This window comes from Larimichthys crocea, chromosome XVI (assembly GCF_000972845.2).
Source record: "Larimichthys crocea isolate SSNF chromosome XVI, L_crocea_2.0, whole genome shotgun sequence".
In the NCBI taxonomy this organism is placed as follows: domain Eukaryota; kingdom Metazoa; phylum Chordata; class Actinopteri; family Sciaenidae; genus Larimichthys; species Larimichthys crocea.
The window spans coordinates 21,080,200-21,100,815 of record NC_040026.1 but is presented as its reverse complement, the minus strand read 5'-3'; the positions used below and the strand labels follow the sequence as shown (position 1 = coordinate 21,100,815).

Genomic DNA, 20,616 nt, shown 5'->3' with positions numbered 1-20,616 from the left:
CTTTCTGAACATCGCGCCCCAGAATTGGATGGTAGCCTTCAGATCTCATAACGCCGTGCACACGGTCGAGACATCCAGTGCCTGGAGCAGCAAAGCAACCCCAAAACATCAGTGAACCTCCGCCGTGTTCGACTGTAGAGGCCGTGAAAGCATTTTTTGTGGAGAAGTAGTGCATTAGTTAGTCAGTTTTGGCCTTGGCTGTCGTAGCTGTGCACCTGCTGCATTTGACTTGTGTTACCTTTGCATAATTTCTCCTGCATCTTAAGTATTCGTGTATGTTTGATCATCATTTTTGCAGGATTAGTTAATCTAGATTTATGTCTCTGCCACGCCGCCTGTTGTGTAGTCGTCAGAAACAACATAAATCTGTATGATCTTGTGCAGCTCTCACACGCTCTGTGCGAGAAGCCTTCACGTCAAGCTCCACACGTCGACTTTACTGAACTTACAGGAGCTAAACCGCTTCTTGCATCACCGCGTCTGCCCTCGAGTGCCCCCGACGTCCCCCCGCGTGTCCTTCAGGTCCTCAAAGACCGGTGTCTGCTCTCAAGTGCCGTCGAGCACCAGATTGCACCAGGTCTCAACCACCCCGGCTTTCTCACCCTTTAATTAATTCAACTCAGCACCACTTCCTGCGCAGCTTGACAGTACCGAGCTTGTGTGTGTGTGTGTGTGTGTTGGCGTCAAAGGCCAGAACCCCTCCCATGCCAGAGATGGCAGAGGTGGGAGAAAAAGTGGTGGCAGAGGAGCACATTAGAGAGCGAACAGCAGCAGGTCTAAAGGCTGCAGCACTTTGATCTCCCACCGGTGGACTCCACCAACCACAGCCTCTCTTTTTGTGCCCTCCTGTGCAGTTCCCTGATTGGCTGTCGGGAGACGGAGCAGTGGTTGTGTGTGTGGCGAGGGCTCGAGTTATTCAACCTCAAGGCTGTGATAGAATGAAAACGCTATGAAAGCGTTGACCTTTTTAGCGAATCATTGACTTTCTGATTTAATCCCCTCTGCCTGTATGAAGACTCTCAAGGGGGCCCTCAGATGCTGGAGGGGTCAGCTCGTGAACCAGAGTGATGAGGGCAGGAGACGTACTGCAGCACGACTCATCGCTGAGTGTTTTTAACGGGAACTAACCAGGTTTACTGTATTCATCGATAGAGCACAGGTGATGTTTGTCGATAATAATAAAAGTCTGGCAGCTGATAGAACAAAAGAAAACTAAAGATACTAAACAGTTAAAATAAAGTTTATGGTCAAAGATGACTAACAGTCCATGTAACATAACTGTAATTGTAACACGAGCATCAAAGTTCATTTATGATCAATAGTTTGATCAAAAAATCTTAACTCGAGGTCGGCTGAGCAGATTATTTTAACCCCTGATCTGTGACCAGCTATTACCATGTAACCAAAGATCTATGTTATCGCCATGACAACCACAAAAGGAAAATCTTTTAGTTGTCGTTAGCTTCGACCGGTGTATCGGTTCAATAATGTTGTCCAATACGTTAATATGAACTTTTTTTTTACAGGACATGAAACATACACTTCATTTAGATCTATTAATTATGTTTCCTTTTGTGTTTTTAAATTTGAATTTATTCATAATAATAATTAAAATTCCCAGTGAAGTTTACTGAAGTTTCCGTGCACTGATCACGTCATCGTAAACTAAAATAAACTGCGTCCGTGACATTTCTTTGTCAAGTGTTTGATAACCGCCTTCAAGGACTCGAACAAGGACATCGATTTTTGTTTTTACTCCCTAACATCTGTATCGAGCTCAAGCTGTATGAGAAGTGGACTTACCTCGTACCTCGTGATCTTCATCAGCTCAAAGAGTCATTTGCCCAATTTAAGTCCATTTTACACTTGAACTGAGAAGCTGCTGCTGAGACATGCAGAGCCTCAGCTGTGCCTGAGCACAGTTTCCAGGTACTTTTACTTCTGTGCATGTTACGCTGCTTTTATGCTATTTTTGCTTAAAAAGATCAAACTCATGTTGGGCTATAAAATGACGTATTGAAGTGAACTACATACTTTCTGATTACCCAAAAGGAAGGTAGATAAATCCTAATTTTCTCCACAAACATTAAAACAAAGTAAAATCAGTAATATCACACTCTGACGGCGCCTGTTCTGTCTTTTCCTTTTGATACTTAAAGTACATTTTACTGCTGATACTTCCACTTCATTCTAATACTAATATAAAACTTGATTATTCATGTTTTTATAGTGTGGTATCGCCACGTTTACCTCAGTAAAATATCTGAACATCTGTTACAATCTCAGGCACTGATACTTAACAGGAGCTCATGAAAGCTGGAGTGTTAATCCGACTGAGCCACAATAATATTTTTACACTTAATTAAACCTCCAAGTGTTTTTTTTAATCCTCCTTCCTTCCTGTGAGGTCGGACTACACGGTCAGAGGAGAGTTTCCGTGCCTGAGCTCGCTCGTGACCCCGGATTGTCTCCTTCAGAAGAGAGACTCTCTAACTATTGTGATTTGACGTATTTAAAAGCCGCTGCATGTTCTCCAGGAAAAAGTTTCATTTTTAGAGCGGTGCGCTCATGAAAACTCTCACCAGCCGGCGAGAGTCCTTCGTCCTCATGCGTGTTTTACGGATCCGCCGTGTTTACGTTTGACTATTTTTATCCCTCTGTTGCCTTAGACGATGAGCGGCAATCACGGCTCATTCTCACGGTGATGTCTCAGCGGCTGATTGTTATAAGTTGTAATCACTGATTGCTTATTTGTTCCTTAATAAACACCTCACTCAAGCCACAGACGTTAGCCCTAGTTGATTGATTGGCCCTGCTCCACTCTGAAACATTTAATGGGAATTATTTCAACATCTCTCCCCAGATTACGCTGCTTTACCCTAATTAATGGCAGCAATCAATACAATTACTGCCTCTCCATGGATTGCCACATAAAGGTGGAAAATTGCATTTGGCCTTAAAACCTGAAAATAGACTTGATTTAATTACACCTCCTAATTTTTCTCCCACTCTTGCTGCAATTATCACAGTAATATGAGTACATCTAAAATCAATTGTCTCTCTGGTGCTTACAGTAATGGAGCGATGTCTGAATAAGTGGCAGCGTGCGACAACGAGCTAACTCCTAAACGGCGGCGGCAGCGGTGGCGTGGACGGTCAGGATTATAACAAGGCACATTGTGCAGAAGTGCTGAGTCAGGTTTTACAGCCCGTCGTGTGTGGGTGGTCTTAAAGGATGCACATTAAAAAAAACAAACTAAATTAGCTTCTCGTGATGAACGCTGCAAAAATCTGGGTCTGTGTCATTGTCAAGTGTCTTAATGGAGATGACAGGATCACTTGTTGGGATGTGTCTTGCACACACACAGTGGACTATAATGAGATTTTAGGTCTCCACAGTTGAGAGTCATGTTCCGGCATCTGTGAAATGTAGGCTATGATTACTACCTGAAGGGAAAGGCTGGTGACAGTGAAGACAGCGTCATCGATGTCCAGCATGACACCGTAAAGTAAGAGTAAAGTTACAAAGAATGATAGAGGCACTTTAAAACCATCTACATCACGTGTGTGTTTCCTCTTAATCCAACACAAACATAAATAATGAAGCAAGTTTTATCATTTGTGACTTTTCCAAGCTTCGAGATTGTGAGAGTTGTGAGGATTTGCTGCTTGAAGGAGTTCTTGTTCATGTGTGCACCTCATGTACGGAGGCACATCCGTCACGTTGTGCCCGTGACACTGTTTTGGTTCATTCTCCGCACCAGGAGCGGACCAGACTTTGTTAACTTGCTCAGATTTGGTCGTTTTCTTTGGTTTAGATGCTTCTAAATGTAAAAATATATCATGTAGTTAAATTGTTTTGCTTTTGTTTGTTTGCACGGGGTGTTTTATTTTGAAAATCAGCCACATTCTCTTTGCTGTTTCTGTGTCTGACTTCCTGTCGGCTCGAGCTGCTCTCCGCAGATTGACTCTGGCTCCTCGCAGTTTCTGTCTGAACTAAAAGAGCCATGTGTTCCCTGCCTGCTTCTGGGTTGCCTGTGGTCACGGCAAATGGGGTTTGAAACATTGACTGAAACAGCCACGGTGCTCATAGAAAGCTTTGCATCCACGCCCTGGAATTTGGGGGTCAGTCCTTACCGCTGTGGCCCTTTGCTGCATGTAATTCTGAACACTTCTAATATACAATCTGGACTTTTCTGCACCACGTCCTCAGACATTTTACGATCGCTTTCCCCCCTCAGAGTCGTTTTGAAATGCAGGCTGACATTTGGGACATCTCAATCTCGCTCTCTCCACGCCTCCTTAACCAGCTTCGCTTTTTTTTATTATATTGCACCTGCTATCCTCTGTGAATTTCAGAAATGAACACTGACATTTGGGACGTCTCAGTCTCCACACCTCCTTACCGAACACTGTAGCTTGAGAAAATCGCTCTTCAATTATCGTCATTATTTCTTGCTTCGACCGTCCCAGCTGCTACGAACCCTCCAAATCGTTTTTTTTTTTTCTTTTGCCTCCCTCCTGAAAGCAAATGTGACATTTTCAGCTCCACTGTCGCAGGCGAAAAAAGAGCGAAGGTTAAATGTAGAAAGGAGTAATTGAAATGGAGGCACAATGCCCTCAGGAGGAGCACTAAAGAAACCAGCACGTCGTATTTTAGTCATCAGACGAAATATTCTGGGTGTTTTTATTGATGAAATATCACAAATCTCAGTTCTTCTGCAGTTTGTCACTGTAAAGTTACTTCGGGGAGTTGATACACGTCTGTACCTGTGACGTGTCTGTCAGTTTATGAAGTTCTGCTAACGCAATCGATGAAATCTGGTGAAAGACGACGACCAAGCTCGTCTGTGCACTAAATATGAAACTTAATGAACTAAGCCTTCTTCTCCTCCTCCACCTCGTTCTTCATCTCCTCCTCCTCCTCTTTTTTATGTCTTCTTCTCCTCAGGTTAACAGCACACAGGTTTTACGTTTCTTTGATTAAACTCTGTGACAAACATCTCCGCACTTAACCGGGAGGAACAAAAGAGTTCAACAAGGCGCTTTAACATGGAGATTTCAGACATTGATTCAAATTAAAAACTGTGATTAAAGAGTAATAATGTGGACAGACATCGGGACAAAAGAGGACGAAGAAATCGATGGTTTTGAAATTAAAAAGGCAACACGAATTGATTTTGGGAGTAAAGCTCAGACGCGAGTCTTTTGAATTCAGAGTAAATTGTACTGAAACAGCAAAGCGACGATTTAGAAATTAGTTTAGAAACTGTCGATTTAGGAGTTGTTACACGTTATGTAAAGGATAAATAACGATTGATGTGAGTTTTTTAGTATTAAAACTCAAATTAATGTTTTAAAAAAGAAAGTTTGACACTTTTTGTCACATAAATATAGAAATAAAGACACAGGGAGGATAAAATAGGTATGTTTTGTAGAAATGGAAATAAAGATCATTTCTGGAGCTTTAGGCTGCCATGACGATGATGTTTCAAAGATGATTTGAAGACACACTTTTGCTTTTATAAGATCCACAAAATTCAAAACACAAGATCGGATTGATAGCTCCCAGGTGTTATTTCATAAAAACTCCAGTCAGCCACAAAGTCTCGGTTATAAACGTTTCCTCATGTTTGTTCCTCACACACTTATGCAACCTCCTTAGGAACGTGTCTCTCTGCTCGTTTAGATGATGATAATAGTATCTCCCTGTTAAAACCAGGCATGTGATCAACCCACCCCCACTTGTCATCTCGCTGGATTATGTTGCACGTTGTTGACAATATGCGACTCGCGTACAATGCACACCGCTTGAATCGTGCCACAGATGTAAATGTAAAGTTATTTTTTCACACGTTAAACTAAAAATAAAACACTGATCGTCCTCAAGCAGGCGTGATTGGACAAGAGACCCGGGTTTTATGATGTAGAGCGAGTGTTTCTGAAACTTTTAAAACCACATACCACCTCTGGAAATATTCTCCAAGTATCACTGCCGCTAAAATCCAGCAACTACTACAGCGTTTATTCCTGATTGATATGTTAGTTGTTGTCCATGTAGAGACAATTCTGAGATTTCTTTCAAAATATATCAAATATGTTGGAAAATAGTCACTGAAAACACGTGGAAAGACTTTGAACGATGTATTGCTGACGTGCAGTTAGAGGTTCAAACAGGTTTTCACCAGTTTTCAGTCTCAGGATTTTGTGGGCGGTCCTTAAAGGGTGGCTCGATGACACGCTGAGGCCACCCTGAGCAGAGAGATAGAGATGAATTCATCTCCGCTCACAGTCCTGAATTCATTTTCACCTGATTTTGACACCTAATTTCATAAACTTGTCGATATTTTGGCTGGGTGGTTAATAACACTTTCTTCTTTGGTCTGACAAACTCAGAACACAGATTTATTCTTCTTACTGACGTGGAGAGAGCTCAAAAACTTTGACCTGTAGCCGTCGCACATCTTCAATGCTCGTCGGTAACGTGCTGCACATGTTGTTTTGGAGATGTCACTCTGGGGAAATAAAGTGCGACTGGAGGAGATTAATTTAGAAAACAGCCGGACGGATATGAACCTCCAACAAAAGCGAAAGCGGCACGCAATATATTCTCCTGCCCCGTGGGTTTGAACCCCTCAATAGCCGTTAAAAAAAAAACATGGCTTCAGCTGAACGAATACTGTTCCAAGGGTAAAACAAGGACAGGAGGAACATGGAGTAGGTTTTATTGAAACAACACCTCTGCTCTTGTTTTTCCCCACGAAAACTTGTGGTATCATGTGTCCCCAAAGCTCCGTCCATGATCGGCAAAACCTGTGTCCCTTTAACAACACCCTCCCTCCTTCTCCATCCATGCCTCCTTTTTCTTTTTTTTTTTATGCCATTTTCCTTTCCTCCCTCTATACCCACCCTTCTCCTCCCCCTCCTTTTTTGCTCTGCGGTTGCCATGACAACAGCAGCACTGCACCATTCATCTGTTGGAGACCTGGTAGCTCCTGTTCCTGTAGAGCGAGAGAGAGAGTGTGTGTGTGTGTGTGTGTGTGCGCGCCTCTCACATCTATACATAACACGCTAAGCGCTAATGCAGTCACGGAGGCGAGTGAGGAGCTCACTTCTATCCTTGTGTGCTCATCACGGGAACTAAAAAGAAAAAACTCCCCGTGTGCTGTTGTTTTTTTTTTTTTTGGTCTTCGTAGTGGCAAAGGTTTCGGTCGCCCGTCGGTGCTACTGTCATCGCAGAGGTGTCACCTCTGTGTCCCCCAGTGACACAGTGACTGCTGCGTTCCTTCCTTCCTCCTTCCTCTCTTTCCTCCTCCTCCTCCTCCTCCTCCTCCTCTCGCTCCTCCCGTCACAGCCATATCTGCCTGGCTCTGTATCATTTACTGCGACTGAACTGAGCGGGCAGCATCAGCACTGAAACCTGTGGAGATTTCCTCAGAAAGGAAACAAGAAGGGGAGGAAATAAAAAGAGACGGAGCCTCCGTACCTCCTGCACCTTCTCCTCCCTACCTTTCCTCTCAGCTGCAGGTGTTTTCCTCCTCCCCGTTTTTTTTTTTTTTTTTTTTTTTCTCCCTCTTTATTTTCTTATTTTTGATGAACTGGTCATCGCTCAGGGAGGAAGGACTGCTCGTGTCGCTGGAGGGGGAAGGAGGGGAGCTGGTGCCGTACTCCAGCCTTCAGGAATGCGCGATCTGGTTTGAGAATGGTGAGCCTCGCCACACCCTCTTCTGCTCGTTTCATTCCTCCATCTGTGCCCGCAAACTGTATCTCTCTCTCTCCCCCCTGACTCTCACCACCCCACCACCTTTTCACCTGCTGCTGCTGCTGCTGCTCCACCTTTTCGCTCGGCCAGAGCTCGCTCCGGGTCTGTCTGCTCTCTCTCTCTCTCTCTCTCTCTCTCTCTCTCTGATATCACAGCCGGTAGCGGCAGCGTCGGCCTCTGGTTCGAATGACGTTTGTACAGACATGGGGGCTGATGGGAGCAACGCAGGAAAAGTAATTTCTCTCCGTGAAATGATGCATGTGTCAAAGGGCTGCACTCTAATGACAATGTAGGCTCGAGGACCTGTGAATCAACCAGAGTGCGATAATGTAAGTGTTTTTTTCGTGGCGAGCTGCTCTGTTTCATGCGTCAGCGTGGGTGAGCATTCAATTGTCTTTGAGTGTGTGTGTGTGTGTCTAAGCAGAAGCTGTGGGCGGCTAATGGTGCTTGTTCTTGTTGTTGTGTGTCTCACTTTTCCTTCCAGAGCACAGCGTCATATGTAGCATGCGGTTGCGTAAATGGGTTGGTGAAGTTGGTGGTGGGAATAGTTTGTCCCCAACGCCGTGCGGCAGCAGCTTGTTGTTGTGTACCAGGATCACCCGGTCATGTGTTGGGATGTGGTTCCTCCTTCCAGTACCAGTACTGCAGACTGCCTGCCTGCCTCACTGCCTTATTCCAGAGGGAGTGTGTGTGTGTGTGTGTGTGTGTGTGTGTGTGTGTGTGTGTGTGTGTGTGTGTGTGTGTGTGTGTGTGTGTGTGTGTGAGCAGAACAAAATGTCTCAATAACACTGTCTGCTGTAGCAAAACACCGGCACCTCCATCAGCAGCTGCTATCGCGAGTCTCAGGTGAATGGGTTGTTTTTTTGGGGTTTTTTTAAATGAGGCACCCACCAGCCTGTTTTCACACCACTTAGCATCGCCACCTGGAGAGAGCTTTGATGGGCTTACTCTGACAGCTGTCACTCAGGATGTATCGGTCAGTGACGCTAAGGGTGGGTTGATTGTGTCCAAGGTGGGAGAAGTTCGGATCCCTCATGAAGGATTGACAGCATCCCCCGTGTGTGCTAATGACATTTGTAGCTTAGTAATGAATGTCTAAAGTGATCAGCACACAGAGATATCGCTACTTCAAGTCTTATTCGAGGCAGCACTGCCTGAGAGTGAAAAATATTCAACACAGTATCGCTGGTGATGTGGTCGGTACAGTGTGTCATCCAAGGTTATTCTCGTCTCTGCCTACTACCGAGTTCTTCAAGTATCCTGAAGTCTATGTCGGTGGCTGTGATCTCGTATTTATTCACAAGACAAAGTCTTAAGCCCGGCTTTTTGAAATTGCGGGAAATTGATGTGGCCCACTTACCTGAAAATCAGCCAAATAAAACCTCATAGACCCTCTGCAGTGGTTCAGAGTGATATTGATTTATATAATTGCTCAGTTCCCCTCCCTTGCAATCCCTTGAGCGTGTGTCAGATAAATGGTTTGTAAGCCGAAGAAATAAATATGACCGACTGTCTAAAAATCCAACCTCCTCCTTCGGTCAGTTTTTAAGCATCACTTAACCTGACTGTGGATAAAATGTAGGCCTAGCTGGACTTTCTATGCCTTTCTATGAAAATGAATGTGATGTTCATTTGCTCACCAGTGGATTATAGACTATAGGCACCATTTAGTGCCAGTATAGCATGATGGCGCTCACTCAATCCTGATTACAAAAGCAGGCTGACTCTATCGACGGGTGGGCACAGTCTGTACCATGCATGATACCGTGGCTATAAATCAAGCATTGACGACACCACTGTCCTTTAAAATCCTTGGCTTTGTTTCCTTGGCTAAAGGTTAGAAGAGGAGCTCCACACTAGAGTTGTGGAAAACTAGTCGGAGGGTATAATGTTATGAGTCACATGACTCCAGCTTTGTTACCTTTACAGTCATAGCAGCACTCCTCAAAAATGTAGAATTAGTCATCAGTGGAGCCGGTGTTGCTAACTCTGTACCAACTCCCTGAAATCTAAAATTACAATCTTTTATTATGATGAGAGAACACACAGTCAGTGCTGCCATTAGTCAGATGAAGTCATCTTCCTGTGTTCTCGATCCCCCCCTGTGACCATGCTCTTTGTAGTCAGCTTCCAGTGTCTATGCCAGGTAACAACCTGCAATTAGAAACCTTCCCCAAAGCTTTCAAAACAGCTATCGTATACTTCTGCTAAATAAACGCAACCCCGAGAGAGCAGTCCCTTGCAATTACAGGCCCATACGTAATCTCCCCTTCTGAGTGAACTTCTAAAGAAAACTGTGTTTTAACCAGGTACCATAATCATCTAAATGACAACAACACATTACAGAAGTTTCAGACTGGTTATGAAGTCTAGCACAGCGGTGAAACAACCATGAGAAGTAACTGAGAACGATTGTTGGTGTGAACAAAGTGGCTCTTCTTAGTTTGACAGAGTAGTTCATGACAATTTTGATTGACAGTCTTGGGAAATTGGTTGGTGTCTTGGGTAGTGTACTTGTCTGGTTTCCTTCATACTTAACACATGTTTTTGAGACACTGACTATGGCGTTCCTCAAGGAACATTTGTTGGTCCTTTTCTGTTTTCTTACATACATAATCCCCCCTCGTTTCACCGCCGTTACGCAGACGATACACTATTTTATATTTCAGTTTATCTCAGATGATCCCAAAGCTCAGAGCACATCAGTGCACCGAGGTTAAAAGAACTTTAAAACTAAATGATGGGACCTATAAGAGATGAACTTCAGTCAGTGTTTAGTTTAGTATCAAAGATTACTGCTTTCACTGTCTTCTTCTGTTTTTTCACAGAATAAAACCGTCTAGGCTGCCACTCAACCTTAGATTACTGTATTTTAAAGGAAATACCATGAACCATTTCTAACAATGTTGCATCCAGGTTTTTTCCTCCTTTGGTTTCATCTTTAATCCCCACCATTTAATGATTTTCTGTACATATTATCCTGTTTCATTGAGATCTATCTCCCTGAATTTCTCATCTTTGCCTGAGAGCTTCTGTACAAATGAAGGTACTATCAGTATCTTACTACCCCTCGGTGTGGTTGTTGCTTACATTTTGGTTTTATTTGGACGTTTAGCAGTACATTCTGGAACATAAAAAAGCTGTAGCGTGGAAAAAAGAAACCCGCAGTGTGCTATAAATAGCGATGATAATGATTTGCTTACAAAACAGAGCAGTGGGTTACATATACCACCTCACTGCTTTCTCCAAATGCTGATGGTGGAGAGCTGAGCAAACACTTCTCTGTGAGATACACACACTCACACAGAGGCCTAAAGAAGTGTGTTATTGTGTATTCTATGTGTATGTGTGTGTATATGTGTATCCATGCGTATCCGAACCCTTACACACGACTGCACAGGACTGCACAGTGACACCAGCCTCTGTATTAACATTCATCACTTGTCTGTCTGCTGTTAACTTATTTGCTCAGTCATTTCAGGGTGCTGAACCGCTATGAGGCATTTGTCTGGATCACAGCCCTGACTTTGAATGGCTGCAATCAGTCTACGGGATTACATAAGAGCCACAATTGATTGCGGCTTTTGTCAGAAATGGAAGTATTTCTTTGAGGGCTTTAATGTTCTTTACTTTGTGTCACGCCAAAGATAGCGCCCGGTTATCGGAAACATCTTAATCGGAAGCTTCGTGTAATGCTATTCCTCGTTTATTGTCCGGTTTGAGTGCTTAATTTAATTCCTCAATCGAATGACGGCAGACAAACATCCAGCTCGTCCTGATTTTCTCAATGACAAGGGTGTGGTCCTCCAGTTGAGCGTAGCTGAGTGGTTATAAATATTCCCTGCAGGGCTGAACTCCAGTTGGGACAGAGGTCAAGGCAGCCGGGCTATTATTAGACCTCCGTATCAAGTGGTGTCCTTGGCCATTATGCTGCTCTCACTTTCTTATAAAGTGATATCATATATAAACTTTACAGTTTGCTGTTATCCTCAAGCTTCAAGCGGCGTCCCGCTGTGTTAGTGTGTGTGTGTGAAAAGTTCACGGTCACACCTCCGTGTCACCACGCCACTGAGCGAGCGAGACCATGAGAAAAGAAAAGTGTCTGAACCGCTCAGTGTTAAGAATAGTCGCTGCGCTTCTACAGCTGAGTCATGAGGGCACAGTCCTTCAGGAATGAAGGTTTTGTTCACTGAAGTAGACAGCTGCCCAGAAAGCCTGCAGTACGGACATAAGGAGGATGTACACAACGGGGATTTAGACCACAGACGGTCTGATAAAAATAAAGCTGCTCAGAGCAAATAAATGGTCCAGTGTGGCAAAAAATTTTTATTAAACACCCTGAAATAGTGTCGAGCTGGAGGGCTGTGTAACAGTACTCTTGATTAATAGTTTTGTAAATGAACAATGAAACGATACACAGATTGTAGTTTGGTTAAAAATCCTGATAACAGTGCGGAAGAAAGGAAGGAAAAAACGTGTTTTTAAGGTCGACTATTTTTAATTTTCTAGCCTTGACTGCTCATGCAGCAAGCTGTGGGAAAAAAGCTCCATCATGTTTGATCAGCAGAGTTAAATCTTAACTCGAGAACCACCTCTTTGCTAACTGTGTCGCTCCGCTGAGTCGTCAGATTTCAGATTACTTCTCTTTGTGATCCTCCAGATTAATTTGTTGTAGCTCTGGTATCGCTTTGTGCTACTGCCCTAATCCAAACCCAATGAGGTTAACGTTAAACGCTAAATGAGCAGCTTTTTCAGCTAATGAGCGTTCTTAGAAAAACCAGCCCTCTTCCTCCGCCCTCTCGTGCCTCACCTCCAATGCTGTAATGATAGATACACAGACACTCACACATGCATACATAAAAGAGGGAGAGGCAGTCGAGCTAATGGACTCGCGCTTTGATTGTCAAAAAAGCCGCCGAACAGCTCGACGTGTTGCACGGCAACATCTGGTCTGCGCACAAAAACCATCCGCGGTCTCTGAGCCGGGTTATTATATACTCAGCCTCTGGGTGTGTAAACAAAGCCAGGTGACATTCATATGAAACATGTCGGAAGGCGTCAGTATCAAGCCCACATTCACTTTCAGTGCTCTTTAGTACGTCTGTCACACTCAGGACGGACAGTTTAATGAAATCTAAATCAGGGCAGCAGTCGTCTACATCAACCACAGTGCAACTGGACTGCAAACAGTAGAGGCAGCTAAATGTATCCTCAGTGGAGAAATATTATTACCTTCACATAAACATAGTAGGATAAGATTGATAGACTTTAATGATCTCACAGTGGGGAAATAAACTTGTCACAGCAGCTCGTAAATAAGAAATCTATAGAAAAGGGTCATGCTGGTGTTAAAGAGTCTCCCAGCTAAAGCTATATATATATATATAAGTTATATAAGCTATATATTCGCAAAGACGTGGATCATCAGCAGACCTGAGGCGAGCTGAATGAAGCCTCCACGCTCTTAATCCTGCATAACTTTAAGCCTTAATATAATGTGAACAGGTGAGCTGTATATAAATTCACCCTCAGTACAGTTGTCATGAACGGGGAAATTAGCTACAGAGACCAAAACTGTTTTTTGTACCAGGCTGTAAACATGTTTATTTCTGCTGTGAAGTTTTTAACATGGGGACTTATGAAGACTGACTCACTTCTGGAGCCAGCCTCAAGTGGACGTTTGAGGAACTGCAGTTATTTGTCATCTTCTTCTGCGTTTGCATCAACTCAGAGGCCCGGTGGTTGCGGCTTAGTTTTCCAATAACAGTTGAACTCTATCCATCCATGATAGGTCACTGGAGTAAAATAGATTTATTTTTATTTTTGGGGGGAGTTAAAATAAAAACACAGAGCTCTTCAGCTCTTTCTGAGGCCTCGGCATGAAGGATCAGAGCCTCGGTTAGCAGCAGCAGCTTGTATTTCTGAGAGTCGACTTCTTTGGATCGAGGTGCTGAGGGGAACACCGCTGTCCTGTAAAGCAGCCATGAGTTATCAATACAATTTGATTACATGTGAGCAAACATGTTGGGACCTCAAAGCGTTTTTTTCTTCTCCTGCTGCTGCGTCCACCACCACCACCACCACCACCTTTTTCAAAAAGGTGGGCAAGACTCGCCGTTTTTCCCCCTGTGCTCTGCTGTTGCCATAGTGACCAGGGCTGCATGCTTCAGTTTTCTGTAAAGCTCTGCTCGGGTTGCAGACAGCTGGGCAATGTATGTCCTCACCCACATTATTGTTCTGCACGCGTGTGCGCGTATGTTAATGTGTCTTTGTCTGAGTGCGTGCCTGAGGTCGTATGTATGTAACCGAGACAGAAACCGTCTCCTTTCACCTGCTTATCGCTCTCTAATCTGCCGCAAATGAGAGTGTGCGTTGCATATTCCAGCCTCCCAATTCATATTCAGATCTTGTCATTTTGTTTCGTCGGTTGCGTCTGAGGGGACCGTCGCGTTGAAAAGAAGCTCTCTCTCTCTCTTTCATGTGCACAATACATGAATTTGAATCACAATATTGACTTGCTTTCTCTTTTTTTCTTTTTTTTCTCGGGGAATAGAGATCAGCTTTTTAAAATTTTCACATTGTCCTTTGGCTTATTTACCGTCACTGATCTCGCTCTAATCTCACATGTACACTTGCATACATGCCACATGCATATTCATACCCACACCCTCACGTCCATGAGCATGTGACAAAAATCTATTTCACGGCCACGTGCATCTGCACACACACTAGACTAGATATATTTATTCATAAGCTCATTAGACGAGTGGATTTGCCTGCTGCCATCCATCACACTGTCACCCATCCCCGGCCTGGCACACTATTGACAACAGAACTGCAGGAGAGAAGTCCCTGGGATTTAGTCTCCTGGAGCCGGTGCTATAGAGAGGATTTACTCCAATAGACAGAGTCTCACTTTACGCCATTTTATAGAGGTGCGATCAGGAGAGACCAAAAAATAAATAAATAAATGGTAATCTCACATCCAGCAGAGTTTATCCATTAACTGATAATCTGTGAGGGGGGGAATAAATAATGCTTTTATTATCTCAGCACAGTCTTTGTGCAGCGACATGCTATGTTTGGGGGTTGCACAGGTGTCCTGGAGGAGATTTAAACTGTTAACACTGTTGATGCATGTGAGGAAATCTTTCTGGATGCTCTCTAGGGTTGCAAAGAGGTGGAAAAATGCCTGTAAATTTCCAGAAACTTGCCATGGGAATTTAAGCAGGGGAATTTGTGAAATATTATAAATCGGCAGTGCAGCAGCAGATATTCAAGTGTACTTGTATCTGTTTTTTTTTAGTCAAGATTATACTACAATATATTTTCCGCATCTAGAAGTTCCCTATGAAGGGAAATTCCATTTATTCCCATAAATTCCCATGGAAAATGTACAACGTTCAAACAAATTCCCAGAATTTTGCAACCCCAACGCTCACTGTAAGGTGAAAGCTCGGTCCGTCACCCTTATTTTGTAGCTTTTTATAAGAGTTTAAGCTGCAGATTTTCAAAATAAAGACTGTGGTTTGAAAGAGAATTTAACTTTCGGTTCTTTTTGAATGAAAGTAAACGGTACACAAGACTTTCGCATTCACCCATTCATACACCGATGGCTGCCATGCAAGGGGCCAACTGCTCGTCAGTCTGGGAGCTAATCATTTACACATTTTATTCAGAAGCAATCTGGGGTTTGACTTTGACACGACATTGACCGGAGAAGGCGGGGATCGAACCACCGATCATCTGATTATGATGATGATGACCCCGCTCTACCTCCTGCTGCCCATCCGTTACAAACTGCTGTGTTGCTCTGCTTTTCCCTTTTAGGGGACTCGACCATGCAAATTTTTAAACACTAATACGTATAAATATCGAGGAAACGCTTTAATATTTGTACGTTTTTTGTCGTAGCCTCATGTTTCTTGGAAAGTCAATGGTTCTTGACTACAGTAGCATGTACTGGCTTGCTTTCTCCGTGTCTTCTCTTGCCTCCGAAGGTAACGTACGCAGCGCCTTGTAAGCTTGCACACCTAGTTGTTACTTATCCATTGACTGACATGTTTTATAGATTTCTCCTGTGTAATTTGTAACTAGTAATTAACAAAAAAAAAAAGCCTGTTTGTCAAGTCTCCGTCAGAGTCGCTGTCATGGTAGTTGATCCAGCCGTGGATAACTCCGGTCCCTCCTTCCTCCTGGCTGTCAGTTGTAGTTTCTCACTGTGGCATCTGTGCTGGCTCGAGTCCTAGATGTGGTCAATGAGCTGAGTCCTCTCCAGACCATACTAACACAGCATTAACACTCATTTTCTGTGTGTGTGTGTTTGTGGCAAGCGAACACGTCTAACTCTGGAGGAGTTCTTTATTCCCTCTGCCAAGGAGATTTTGCTTTTGTTTGTTTGACTGTGTGTTTGTTAGTGAGCAGAATATCTCAAATCTTGACAGCAGATTGCGGCGAATTGGTGAAAAAAAAGTTACGCGATGAGGAACAAGTGAAAAGCTGCAGACTTTTCAAGGAATTCCTGTAATTGCAAAATATGTTGTTGTCAAACTTTTTCAGCGCCTGTATATCATTATTTACTTTCTGCTGCGCAACCACGAGGTTGACGTTCGTGATTTTGAGCACACACATCGTTGTCCTCCTCAGGATGAATTGTAATCACTTAAAACTCACTTTTTATGTAACGTCATCATCAGATGAAAATAATTTGGTTTATGTCCACATTTTTCTGACAGGTAGATGCCGTTACAGCTGGTTTATTAGAGCAACCAGGCGTCATTCCACGATCTTTGCCGATAGACGAGAAGATTCGCAGAGCTCCTCAGACTCTTCGTCTTCCGATAAAATGAAGGATTACATGCTCTCTTCTGGCTTGAGAAGCTCTAGCACTGATGTTATATATTATAAAGCCTTTTAACACCCTTTGGATTACCAGCATTTGAAATCTAGAGCTAATCTAAAGCTACTAAGCATAAAGCAGAGCTGAAAAGTTGACCTTTTGAAGACAGAGGACAGTTTTGTGTCTGTTTTTATGCAGATAAAAATGGAGCATGGTGATTTAAAACTTAAAATCTGTTCAGTTTTAAAGATTGTGCTGCAGGAGACGGTCTGTCTTCACATAAACTGAGACAAAGAGCACATAGACAGAAGGACAACTCTACTTTCAACCCATTACACAAACACACACACTGTACTGGCATTAGCTGTAACATGAACCTCGAACAAAATGGGAAGCAGCCCGTTCTTGTTCCGCAGTCATTGTTGCTCGAACTTATGTTTCAACTGCCGCTCGTGACTTCCTGCTCACCCCGCTCTGGTTCAGCACAGTCCTGCTTCGCCCGATAGCTTTGGACATGTGCGCTCGCCCGTAATGAGAATGGTTAACCGTTGCAGCGTCGCAGTGCATAAATCTGTTTTTATTTATTTAAGCAGATTAAGATGTTGAAAAACAAATTACGCTCCCCGTACAGTACAAATAATATGTCGAGCAAACGAGCGAATGCAGTTAATATCAGCTGAAGTTCTCGGACTCCGTCGCAGCACAACTTTTATCTCTGGAGGTCACACCTCTGTGGAACAGATCGTTTGGTCTCTGAGTCACAAAAAGTCTGTCTTTGTCCGCTGTATTTATTTAAGTTTTAGAGAATCCAGTTGGAGCAAGCCTGGCATTTTTGTGGCAATAGTCTAAACACTTGAGTGATTACAGCAGCGTTAAAGTCGACAAACTAAAGGACGCCACTGAATGGATGTACCTGTGCGTACAACATGTGTAGTAGACTTAATGCTGCTGCCACGATGCATGCACTCTCTATGATACTATAAGATAAACCTGGGTAACCGTGTGTACAATCCCTATGCCGTGACCGAGAACCCAGAAAAAGATAGATCGTGTCACAACCACCACCCCCGGCTTTCAACATCCAACTCTCTCTCTCTCTCTGTGTGTGTGTCTCTCTGAATTTCTTGTCGTTTGATGTCTCAGATTTTTGTGAGTCAGGCGCGAGAACATTTCAAAAATGGATCTGATTTGCATTTCTCGGTGTGATTATGACACCGGACACAAACAGACACAACAAAGCTCGTTTGTTACACTCCTCCCATCTCTTCGGGTTCAGACGTCCCATCTTTGTCTGCAGCTTTGTGGCTCCTACGTACGGAGGAAATATGGTGACATTTTCTACCTGTTTGTTTGTTTGTTGGCTTTAGTTTGATTTGAAGCTGCTTAAGAAAGTTGTTTTTCATCTTTATCAGTGTGCCGCTTGAAGTTCATAAGCTCTCTGTCTTCCTCCCTTTTCTTTCCTGTCCCTGTCGCTCCTCTCTTTTCTTGTCTTCTTCCATCTCCCTGATCTTTCTGTTTGTGTCTCTGTCTGTGTGTGTGTGTGTGTGTGTGTGTGTACATGTTGTCTCCTTCTCTATATGTGTGTGTGTGTGCTTTCTGCTCCCAGCCCCTCTGCGGAAAGCAAAGTTTGTGGAGAGCCCTCGCATTCCACAATCAGAGCTTGGCTCCCCTACACACACCTCCACCACTGCCAAGAATCCAGACCTGGACACATACTGCCCTGGTAAGTTTTTTGTTTTTTTTTAAAAAGCCAGCTCATTCCTCATCTTGTTGTGTGTTACGTTATGCATGCTGGAACATGTTAGAAAGAAACGGTTATTCTTCTTCCTGCTGCTGCTGCTGCTGCTGCAAAGACGAAAACATCGCTGAGGTCATTAATGAAATCGCTTCGCTGGTGCCCACAGAGTCTCATCCTCCTCCTTGCCTCCTCCCTCTCCGTGTCTCTAATCCTCTGGAGCAGGAGCTTGTTGTTTAGGTGCCGCCTATGTTTTTTTTTTTTCTGTTAACTTGACAGTCAGCGGTTGCTCTGTAATCCTGTGGACGGTCCAGATTTCCCTCTGTCTATCCTCCCCCCCTTCCTCCTCCTCCCAGTTGCTTCTCTCCTGCTCACACAGGGAGAGGACAGTAAAGCGGGTCACTCGAGGATAGTCCTCTGCTGAGATTTGGTTCTTGTATATCTACTCTGCAGCGTTGGCTTCCTGACCTTGGCTCGTGTGGACTTTTCTGCTGCAGCACCTCCAGGGTTGGATGAAGATGTGAGAGAAATAGTGATGGAGAGGGCTTGACTGTTTTTAATGTAGGAGGAAAATGGTCGACAGAGTGCTGCCAGCCTTGTCCGTCTTTCAACCTCTTCTGCTGGGTTTCTGCTCAATGGGTGTTCTAAGTAGGTGACCTGCTATAGAAACATACCAGAATGTGTTTTTATAGTTTCTATAGTATGTAGTACTTTAGAATAGACCCTTTTTCGTTGTAACACCTGGCTTGCTGTTGAATCTCATGGATGGAAAACTGATGACCGAAGCTTTATTTTGCATGAATCCTGTGAAATAGACTGTGGAAAAACCCCTATCAGTTGTGATGAGCCGCTAAGAGCTCCCGCATGTGACATTTCAGGGTTGAAATGGTAATCTCCAGCACCGGTGAGGCAGGAAAAACAGTTGATTACAAGCAGGAATTCTCTCGTCTGTGTCAGCGACACCTTTGAGCTAAAGAGGAGCCGAGGAGCAGAGATGAGTTTTTTCTGGGGCGAGGACTCGACACCTCCCAGGTGGACAGATGGACATCTTAGCTCCTAACAACGGCGCCCTGGCATGAGAAGCAGCAGGGCAGCGACTTAAACATCTGATTGCATGCCAGCCCACACTCTGCCGCTGCTGCTGACACTGTCTGTTGCCAGGAGGAAGTCAGGTATCAGCTGATTTTTATGGCCAACAAAGAAATTTGTGGCGTCCTAAATATGGTTTGTGGATATTTTAAGAGATAGCTTGTAAAATTCACCAGCAGTTGTCTTCCTTTTTATATGAATCAGTGTGAAAGCTTTCCTAATGATGCTATAGCTGAACCTTCTTAAACAGTATTTACTCAGACCATCCTCCAACATGATGTATGTAATCCTATATCACAGTACTCGTGTATAGTCGACTCAACTTTGAGCAGCTGAAATCGCATTTTTGCAGCCAGAATAAAGTCAGTTTTATTTTATTTTTAACTGTTTAAGGAAGGAAAAACAATAATTTGGACTTGTCTCGGCTGTTGAGGGGTGTGTCGGTGTCTGTGCTTGATCGACAGTGACTGGCAGGCTGAGCACCAGCAGGGGAGCAAGACACAAAGTAAACAAACTTGTGCTGTAGCTTGCAAGCTCGCCACGAGTAGTGACGGTGTTAGCTGTGGTATTGAGGCATCCAAAGGGACCAGAGTGACATTTTAGAGGTACATTTACATGCTGTCTAATTTCTTTTATTGGCTGTATGGCCGTATGTGCACCGATGAAATATTTATTTTGGCTTGTGAGTCACAGAGCTCATATTTATACTGTAGCAGACGAATAAACATGTCAGACAGACAGGACAACATTTAACACAGCATGCTAATAAAAACAAAATATATCCAGATAAATATAAACAATAAGCTAAAACACCACAAATGATTACAACAAGAACAAAAACAAAATAATAATTTAAAGTTTCCTGTAATATTTTGTTTCGATATCAGCCTGTTACGTTGTCACGGTCATGCACACAGATAAAATGAATGGTTTAAAAACTGAAATATTAGGAAGTTCAGATCAGGAATACCCCTTTGACACCAAATTAGCTCTGGTTCTGTCAACAAACGACAATCAGTAATCTTTTTATCTGGAGTAAACCTGCCTCCTGTCCATAGTTGAACAGGGTTTGCCTACACTGCTTTATTTTAACATCTGTAGGAGCTTCATATTTTCAGATATTAGAGAAACACTGTTCTAGAAAATTAAATATCTTCATCGCATTGATGCTGGGTATTGATTTGCCCATGA

The 20,616-nt window shown here is 43.5% G+C and overlaps 1 protein-coding gene across 13 annotated transcripts in view; it reads left to right on the top strand.

Moving 5' to 3' along the window:
- Positions 1–20,616, top strand: part of tanc2b (tetratricopeptide repeat, ankyrin repeat and coiled-coil containing 2b) — a 136,134-nt gene that overhangs the window by 76,531 nt on the left and 38,987 nt on the right. For 7 of the 13 annotated variants that reach the window (XM_027289030.1, XM_019262803.2, XM_019262800.2 and 4 more), the window contains one exon: positions 18,208–18,324. The exons of 2 other annotated variants lie outside the window; for them this stretch is intronic. In XM_027289030.1, coding sequence (XP_027144831.1) covers positions 18,208–18,324 — 117 coding nt within the window. Of the gene's footprint in view, positions 1–7,192; positions 8,092–17,776; positions 17,930–18,207; positions 18,325–20,616 lie in introns of those variants that run through there. 4 more of the 13 variants (XM_019262805.2, XM_019262811.2, XM_019262807.2 and 1 more) reach the window with 4 other exon arrangements.